Source organism: Cyclopterus lumpus, chromosome 19, assembly GCF_009769545.1.
Source record: "Cyclopterus lumpus isolate fCycLum1 chromosome 19, fCycLum1.pri, whole genome shotgun sequence".
NCBI lineage: Eukaryota > Metazoa > Chordata > Actinopteri > Perciformes > Cyclopteridae > Cyclopterus > Cyclopterus lumpus.
In genome coordinates this window covers 17,095,250-17,104,970 of record NC_046984.1, presented here as the reverse complement: position 1 = coordinate 17,104,970, position 9,721 = coordinate 17,095,250, and the positions used below count along the sequence as shown (strand labels likewise).

Below are 9,721 nucleotides of genomic sequence, written 5' to 3'. Positions count from 1 at the left end.
CACTATGTTTACATGTCATGTTGTAAACGCTATGTATACATGTCATGTTGTAAACGCTATGTTTACATGTCATTTTGTAAACGCTATGTTTACATGTCATGTTGTAAACACTATGTTTACATGTCATGTTGTAAACGCTATGTATACATGTCATGTTGTAAACGCTATGTTTACATGTCATTTTGTAAACACTATGTTTACATGTCATGTTGTAAACGCTATGCATACATGTCATGTTGTAAACGCTATGTTTACATGTCATGTTGTAAACGCTATGTTTACATGTCATGTTGTAAACGCTATGCATACATGTCATGTTGTAAACGCTATGTTTACATGTCATGTTGTAAACGCTATGTTTACATGTCATGTTGTAAACGCTATGCATACATGTCATGTTGTAAACGCTATGTATACATGTCATGTGTATGTTGTAAACGCTATGTATACATGTCATGTGTATGTTGTACATGCTATGTATACATGCCATGTTGTACATGCTATGTATACATGTCATGTTGTAAATGCTATGTATACATATCATGTGTATGTTGTACATGCTATGTATACATGTCATGTTGTAAACGCTATGTATTCATGTCATGTTGTACATGTTATGTATACATGTCATGTTGTACCTGCTATGTATACATGTCATGTGGTACATGCTATGTATACATGTCATGTTGTAAACGCTATTTTTACATGTCATGTTGTAAACGCTATGCATACATGTCATGTTGTAAATGCTATGTATACATGTCATGTGTATGTTGTGCATGCTAGGTATACATGTCATGTGTATGTTGTAAATGCTATGTATACATGTTATGTGTATGTTGTAAATGCTATGTATACATGTCATGTTGTAAACACTATGTATACATGTCATGTGTATGTTGTAAACGCTATGTATACGTGTCATGTTGTACATGCTATGTATACATGTCATGTTGTAAACGCTATGTATACATGTCATGTTGTACATGTTATGTATACATGTCATGTTGTACACATCATGTTGTACATGCTATGTATGCATGTCATGTGGTACATGCTATGTATGTATGTCATGTGTACGTTGTACATGCTATGTATACATGTCATGTTGTAAACACTATGTATATATGTCATGTGTATGTTGTACATGCTATGTATACATGTCATGGTGTACATGCTATGTATACATGTCATGTTGTAAACGCTATGTATACATGTCATGTTGTACATTGTAAACGCTATGTATACATGTCATGTTGTACATGCTATGTATACATGTCATGTTGTAAACGCTATGTATACATGTCATGTTGTACATGTTATGTATACATGTCATGTCGTACACGTCATGTTGTACATGCTATGTATACATGTCATGTCGTACACGTCATGTTGTACATGCTATGTATACATGTCATGTTGTAAACGCTATGTATACATGTCATGTTGTACATGTTATGTATACATGTCATGTCGTACACGTCATGTTGTACATGCTATGTATACATGTCATGTTGTAAACGCTATGTATACATGTCATGTTGTACATGTTATGTATACATGTCATGTCGTACACGTCATGTTGTACATGCTATGTATACATGTCATGTGGTACATGCTATGTATATATGTCATGTGTATGTTGTACATGCTATGTATACATGTCATGTTGTAAACGCTATGTATATATGTCATGTGTATGTTGTACATGCTATGTATACATGCCATGTGTATGTAGTACATGCTATGTATACATCTCATGTTGTAAACGCTATGTATACATGTCATGTTGTAAAAGCTATGTATATATGTCATGTTGTACATGCTATGTATATATGTCATGTTGTACATGCTATGTATACATGTCATGTTGTAAACGCTATGTTTACATGTCATGTTGTAAACACTATGTTTACATGTCATGTTGTAAACGCTATGTATATATGTCATGTTGTACATGCTATGTATACATCTCATGTTGTAAACGCTATGTATACATGTCATGTTGTAAAAGCTATGTATACATGTCATGTTGTAAACGCTATGTATATATGTCATGTTGTACATGCTATGTATACATGTCATGTTGTACATGCTATGTATACATGTCATGTTGTAAACGCTATGTATACATGTCATGTTGTACATACTATGTATACATGTCATGTATATATGTCATGTGTATGTTGTACATGCTATGTATATATGTCATGTTGTACATGCTATGTATATATGTCATGTTGTACATGTCACGTTGTACATGCTATGTATACTTGTCATGTGTATGTTGTACATGCTATGTATACATGTCATGTGTATGTTGTACATGCTATGTATACATGTCATGTGTATGTTGTACATGCTACGTATACATGTCATGTGTATGTTGTACATGCTACGTATACATGTCATGTGTATGTTGTACATGCTATGTATACATGTCATGTGTATGTTGTACATGCTATGTATACATGTCATGTGTATGTTGTACATGCTACGTATAAGGTCTCCCTGCATGAATAAAATGAATAGCGGCAAAAGCTGCATACCGCAGACAGACAACAGAAGGAATTCTACTCATTTATGTGGTGACCCAAATCTCCTGCGACCCAGCTGAAGGTCACGACCCGACCTTTGGGAATGACTGCAGTATAGCAGCGAGTCGACGGCTCTTTGAAGAAGACAATAAACAATATAACTGATCCTCAGAATCCTCCAGATGCTGCGGTGACATAAAGTCAGATTCAGAGCTGCGTGTGTGTGTGTGTGTGTGTGTGTGTGTGTGGTTATTTCCAGTCTCCAGCTCTCCACCTTGTGGTCCACACGCAGCACTGGCTGCTTCATGCGTTGTTCTCTTTACTGCTGGAAATTGGGCATGGAGAGCAAACACACACACACACACACACACACATGCATGGTTTAGTGACACAGGTGGTTTGGCCTAAATATATGCGCTACTATAAATAACTACAACTAAAAATAAGACTATTAGACTTCCCAAAAAAAAAATGTACAAACACGTAGTTGCGGGTTAATGCGAAGCAGAAAGAGGGATTTATTTAGTCGACGGCTTTAAGACGACACGGCCTGACCTGAAATTATAGGGCAACAGATGCATAGTCTAAACATCCACAGCAACTTGATAGCTCAGTGGAGAAAGACAGTCATATCAGGCATGGAGGCCTTTATTGAGTGAGTCATTCTTTCCGACAGAACACATTTTCCATGCCCACATAAAAAAATAAGATCAGGGATATCGGCACAAAAAAGAAAGAGAGGGTGAGGGGGCAATAGCAGCAGGTGGTAACGAGGACTCCGGTCACACTCAGTGGGGAGAAAAACATTTTTTTATTTTGTCTAAAAGTTGCATTGCAGTTTGTTTCTTGGGGCGAAAAAATAAAAGAATAAATCTGAAATCTGTATGTTTGTGACAATCAGATTTGAGCTCCACGTGAAAAAGCCGACATTTATAATCGTCTGGTATTTATTTTTGTTTATATTTCCTTCCTCTCATTTCTAGTTAACCCCTGATTGAGGTCCAAGTGGCATCGCTCCATTAGGGTCAAATCGCGTCAAACGCACGGAATGACACACACAAACCCCCGGTCTCGCTTCGGCGTGCGCGCGCGCTCCCGTCCTTCTCTCCATTGGCCAGGGGGCGCGGACACGGGGGGCGGGGCCGTGCCGGTGCGTGCCGTTTAAAAACGCTTTGAGGGGAACTCATCGCGAAGCACATTACTGACCGGCGCGCCGCGGAGCGCACTTGATCCTGTCGGCCAAAACAAAAACAAGGAGGAGAAGAAGCGCGTGGAGAGGAAACTACACGCAGAGGATCCGCGGGGGCCCCGAAACCAAGAAGAAAAGAACCCCCCCCCCCCTCCCCCCTCCCCATCTGGATTATATTTCACGGAGCCTGGACGCATCCCGTCCCACACATGAGCAACAGGTAGAGCTTTTCCTTGAACTCGTCCTCCTGCGCCTCGCTCTGCTGGCCGACGCGTTCCCGGCGTGACGCGGACTTCCTCCCGGCTTTTACGCACGACTTGAGCCGCCAGAAGTTGCACTTTGTCCGGTCGCTTCTTCTGCGCTCAGACGAGTCCTTTGCGTGCGTGCGTGCGTGCGCGTGGATGCTTGGACGTGAAGTGGGTTCTCTTTCTAACCCGCACCTGTTAAGATTTGGTGCATTTTGAGAACAGCTCTGACTGCAGCACTCACACACCGTCTAATAATACCGTAATTATAATTAATAATGACAACGGGGACCCCGATTATGGAGTTGATTATTCGGGGGCTTCTGTCGACCTCGCGCTTAGTTTTTCCTGCACATTTTAAAAAAAAGTATAAAGATTTTGTACGCGTTGAAATGAATGTTAAACATAAAGCTGCTGCTCCGTGTGAGATGGTAACGTGTCTTCCAGAAGAAAGAAGATTGCTTAGCAACGCGTCATCCTCACTGGTCACTTGTGAACGTGAGTTAGACTCTTGTAGTTGTTTTGGAGCTGAATACAAATGGGCAGTTTGTGTGTGTGTGTGCGTGTGCGCGCGCGCGCGTGTGTGTGTGTGTGCGTGTGTGTGCAAAAGCCTTGCAGACAAATTGCATCAGCCAGTTCAAGACTTTCACTGAAGTTGTGAACCAGTAAGTACTCAGTGATCTGCAGCCATGTGTGTTTATTTATATATGTGTATATATTTATTTATATATAATTACACATTTATTTATTTATTTATATATAATTACACATTTATAAATATATATATATATATATATATATATATATATATATATATATATTTTGGATTATTATTTGCTTTGATTTTAACATGTGAAATGCCATTGAGTACCTTTCTAAAGCTCTTTACAAATCAAATGTGTTATTATCATATGTATATATAAATGAAGGACATGCAGTATGGGATGTCAGGCCTCTCACATTGAACAGAGTGAGCTCTGTGAGTCGGGAGGCTGCAGCCGGTCGGAGTCAGACGCGGTTGCCACGACAGCCGGAGCTAATGAGTGGTGTTTGAGAGCAGAATCCTCACAGGACGGCCATTACTGCAGCGGAGAGGAGAGAAGCCTCGAGGGCTCGGGGGCCAGTCAACAAGCCGCGTCTCCAAAAGCAGCGCACGCCTCGGACATGTTGTCGTTTAGAGGCTGCAAAGCTGTTATTGTTGTTGTTGTTGTTTGGGTGCCAGATTGCTGGTAAAAAACCCTCCATTATCGTATTTGATTTGGGTATTTAAAGTTGGGACGACGCAGGTTGACAAGCTGCACGTGCAAAAAGAAAACGTCTTCCAATCCGTCTTAATTTCCGAGAATGCGTCACGTGTGGGAAAAGTGCATTAATAACGCACCGCTGAGCAATAAGTGAAGTTATGACTAGAGCGATTCAAGAGAAACATGATCTGCATATCTACAAGTTAGCTGCGAAAAACCTCCCCGCTCGCAGTGATCCCGCAGGAACTCCGTGACGAGAGAAAATAGCCGAGTCAGCGCCGGGGCCAAGGTTTGGTTTTCTCCGGCTGCACGCACGTCTTGACTGAACGACGGCGAAGTTCTTAAATATGACATAACGAGCTCAGAGGTTTAATGGTTAACGTTGTCGATACATTTGACGCGGTTTGACTAACAGACGTCTCCTGTCTCTGCAGATGAACCCGACGAGGCCCAGTCAGCTGACCAAAGAGGCGTGACCTCCTCCTCTCGTCGCTCTCCACCCGGGCGCCAGTGAGGCTTCGGCCCGCCTCGCCATCGTCACCATTTCCCCTCCGACTTGGTCCCCCAGACGCGTCTCGAAGCTGTTTCTCCAACGAGTTTTCCGGAAACTCGGACTGTTTTCCAAAGCAGAAGCTTCGCCCTCCCAGACTGAGGTGATGGGAAGCGTGCGAGCCAGCCAATACAGCATTGTGTCATCAGAGGAGGACGGCATGAAGCTCGCCACCATGGCGGCGCCCAACGGCTACGGGAACGGCAAGAGCAAAGTGCACACGCGGCACCAGCCGCAGAGCCGCTTCGTGAAGAAAGACGGCCACTGCAACGTGCAGTTCGTCAACGTGAGCGAGAAGGGCCAGCGCTACCTGGCCGACATCTTCACCACGTGCGTGGACATCCGCTGGAGGTGGATGTTCATCATCTTCTGCCTCGCCTTCCTCCTGTCGTGGCTGTTCTTCGGCTGCGTCTTCTGGCTGGTGGCCATCTTCCACGGGGACTCGGGGAGCGACACCAAGAAGTGCGTCTCCAACGTGAGCAGCTTCACCGCCGCCTTCCTGTTCTCCATCGAGACTCAGACCACCATCGGCTACGGCTACAGGTACGTGACGGACGAGTGCCCGGTCGCCGTCTTCATGGTGGTGTTCCAGAGCATCGTGGGCTGCATCATCGACGCCTTCATCATCGGCGCCGTCATGGCGAAGATGGCGAAGCCCAAGAAGAGGAACGAGACTTTGGTGTTCAGCCACAACGCCACGGTGGCCATGAGGGACAACAAGCTGTGCCTGATGTGGCGCGTGGGCAACTTAAGGAAGAGCCACCTGGTCGAGGCGCACGTGCGGGCGCAGCTTCTGAAGTCCCGGACGACGGCGGAGGGCGAGTACATCCCCCTCGACCAGATGGACATCGACGTGGGCTTCGACAGCGGAGTCGACCGCATCTTCCTGGTCTCCCCGATCACCATCGTCCACGAGATCGGCGAGGGCAGCCCCTTCTACGACATGAGCAGACAGGACCTGGAGACCTCGGAGTTTGAGATCGTGGTCATCCTGGAGGGCATGGTGGAGGCCACCGCCATGACCACGCAGTGCCGCAGCTCCTACGTCTCCGGCGAGATCCTCTGGGGCCACCGGTTCGACCCGGTGCTCTTCGAGGAGAAGAACTACTACAAGGTGGACTACTCCCGCTTCCACAAGACGTACGAGGTGGCGAGCACCCCGCTGTGCAGCGCCCGGGACCTCGCGGAGAAGAAATACATCCTCTCCAACTCCAACTCCTTCTGCTACGAGAACGAGATGGCGCTGGAGAACAAGGAGGACACGGACGAGGGGAACGGGGGCAGCGTCGGGCCCGACGGCACCCAGGCGGACAACATCTCGGAGACCGAGCACGGCCAGGCCACGGCGCCGCCGCCGGAGCCCCGGCCTCTGAGACGAGAGTCAGAGATATGACTGCCCTGAGCTCAGACCTCACGCTGAGGGATCGTCTCTCTGCTCCGGACGGCACGACGAGCCGAGCTGGGCCTTCTTGGGTTGGAGGACAAGCCGAACGGTACTGCTGTAGGGGGGGTGGAGGGGGGGTTTAAGGACGTTGTATGTAAGAGTCTGCTGCACGACAACACAGCACTGAACCGTGTGCACGTTGCAGGAAGGATTCTCCACGAGGGCCCCGCCCCCCGCCCCCCTCCCCCCCGTGAATGTGTCGGGCGAACCGCGACGCCCCCGGAGAGGAAAAAAGGAGCTCGTTGAGGACTTTGAAACATTCGGAGTCTCAGTTTGTCTGTCCGGCGTGAACAAAAAGAGGTGTTTTTATTTTTTTATTTGTTTTGTAGAGTTAGAATAGATCCTCAAGTGCTGCTAGAACCAGTTTTGACTTTGTGCCTTTTCACAAGACCCAAAGAGACGTCTGGAACAACAGGAGGTACGCGGGAGGAGAGCATTCTGTTCGCGAGCCGGTCTCACAGACGTCCGGGAAACACGTCGACGCCTTTTTGGTTTCCTCTCACTTCGACAGCGACGGGGTTTTTCTGATCTCCTGCGTTGCCCCTTTTTCTTTTGTTGTTGTTGTTGTTGTTGTTGTTGCAGTTATTGATCCGGTCAGAAAACACGCCCCGCTCGTGTCGAGAGACGGGAGTATTAACGGCAATCAGACCGACGGGAAGAATCGTTAATTTAATCTTGAGAATCTGAATGTTCTGATAAAAGTGCTGCTATGATGTCGCTTCTTTTCTTTTCTTTTTTTACGATTGATAGAAAAATACCATAGAGTATTATTATCATATTTACGTGTTTCTTAGAAAACAAAACACCTGCTTAAGTTTTTTTTTTTGGTACAGAGAAGTGAAGGAGGCGGGTTTAGGTTTGTTTTGTTTGTTTCGAGAAATGTGCGTCGAGCTTTTATTTTGTAGGTCTTCACCTCGAAGCCTCTTCATCGAGAGCCGTAATCTGGAAAAGGGAGAAAGACTTGAACAGGAAGCGCTGGTTCTGTTGGCTTCGCTCCACTAAGAGATGAGATGAGATGAGATGAGACAGGAACACGCTGATGTTTTGGAGGATTTATAAACTTTCTTTTCAAAAGGTTATTTAAAAATCCGATTTCTGAATCTGATCGGAGACCGAAAAAGAAATGTTTTCTCGCAAAAATATCAAATCCATATTCAATGCCACTGTTCCCTCTCCAGCCTCCTTCTTCTTCCTCTTCTTCTTCTTCTTCCTCTTCTTCTTCTTCATCACTCCTTCGGGCAGCTCGCAGCCCGGCGTACTGTAACCCACGAGAGTTTTGCATCAAGACATCTTCACTGTGTGCCCCCCCCCCCCCCCCCCCCCCCCCCCCCCCCCCCCCCCCCCCCCCCCCCCCCCCCCCCCCCCCCCCCCCCCCCTGCAGATCTTTTGCATCAGTCTTCCAAAATGTACTGCGACAAAAATAAAACACGGATTGTACAGATTTTTATTTGTATTAATATTATTATTATTGTACATGATATTGTGTTGTTCTTTTTCCAATAAAATGTCTCTGGACAATCTGAATCTTTTGTTTTAAAGTTGAACTGTTTTTAGATTGGAGAGTTTTTGTGAATCTTGCTTTTGAAAAATCTTTCGGTAACAATATAATATTTAAGTATCTGCGTATACGGTTACCTTTAGGTACCGCACGCCACTTTATACTCAATTAAATGTACTTCATTACGTTTAGTTAATTATTTAAATCGAGGCTTTATAAGTAAAATGCTGCTTGCGTGTTAATAAATCAATAATATGAATCCTTCGAGGCCAAACACGCGAAGAAGACGAGGAGGAAGAGGAAGCGCTGTCCGTGGTGCTGATCAAACATTAAATTATACTTTAAAACCAAATGATCAGCTTCTGCGACAGCCAATGGGAGAGCAAGAACGAGGGGGAGGAGTCACCTCTCAGACGTCCGAAAACATGGAGGAATCCGACGCTAGGAGCTAAATTATGACCTATTTATTTATTTTTAACCGTATTGGAACATTTTATTATTATTAAAAAGACTTGGGTAGACGGGCAGAACAGTGTGTGTGCGTGTGTGCGTGTGTGTGTGTGTGCGTGTGTGCGTGTGTGTGTGTGTGTGTGCGTGTGTGTGCGTGCATGTGTGTGTGTGTGTTCCATCCATCTGACGTAAAGCAGTTACCGTCTCTTGAATCATCTCCATCCTTCTTTTGAAACAGGAAGAGAGAGAAAATGAGTCACGGTTGTTTCAGCCGCTTATTATAATAATCCGGATCTGTGTTTCATCACATTTCCCCCGTCGGACACGATTTATAACATAACTTTTTCACGCTTCACGACCACGACAGAAGGATCCAGCTCAGGATTAAGCAAGAAAAAATAATGGCACTTCTAACATAATAAAATAACCGCTAAATAAATAACCTTATTTGTTTATTTTCTTGTAAACAAAAGGGCCGAAACGAGGAGGTCGGGTTTTCCGCTCTCACCATTTAATATCGCATTTATTTATTGAATTGTACATTTTTAAAGTCGCGAACCAGGA

General features: G+C 45.0%; 1 protein-coding gene across 1 annotated transcript; it reads left to right on the top strand.

The window, feature by feature from the left end:
* Nucleotides 1-3,749: 3,749 nt before the first annotated feature.
* LOC117748742 (inward rectifier potassium channel 2-like) lies at nucleotides 3,750-8,509 on the top strand. The gene is made up of 2 exons (XM_034558796.1): nucleotides 3,750-3,946; nucleotides 5,650-8,509. The coding sequence occupies exon 2, from the start codon at nucleotides 5,872-5,874 to the stop codon at nucleotides 7,156-7,158; it is 1,287 nt and encodes a 428-aa protein (XP_034414687.1). The 5' UTR covers nucleotides 3,750-3,946; nucleotides 5,650-5,871; the 3' UTR covers nucleotides 7,159-8,509.
* The last annotated feature ends 1,212 nt before the right edge of the window (nucleotides 8,510-9,721 follow it).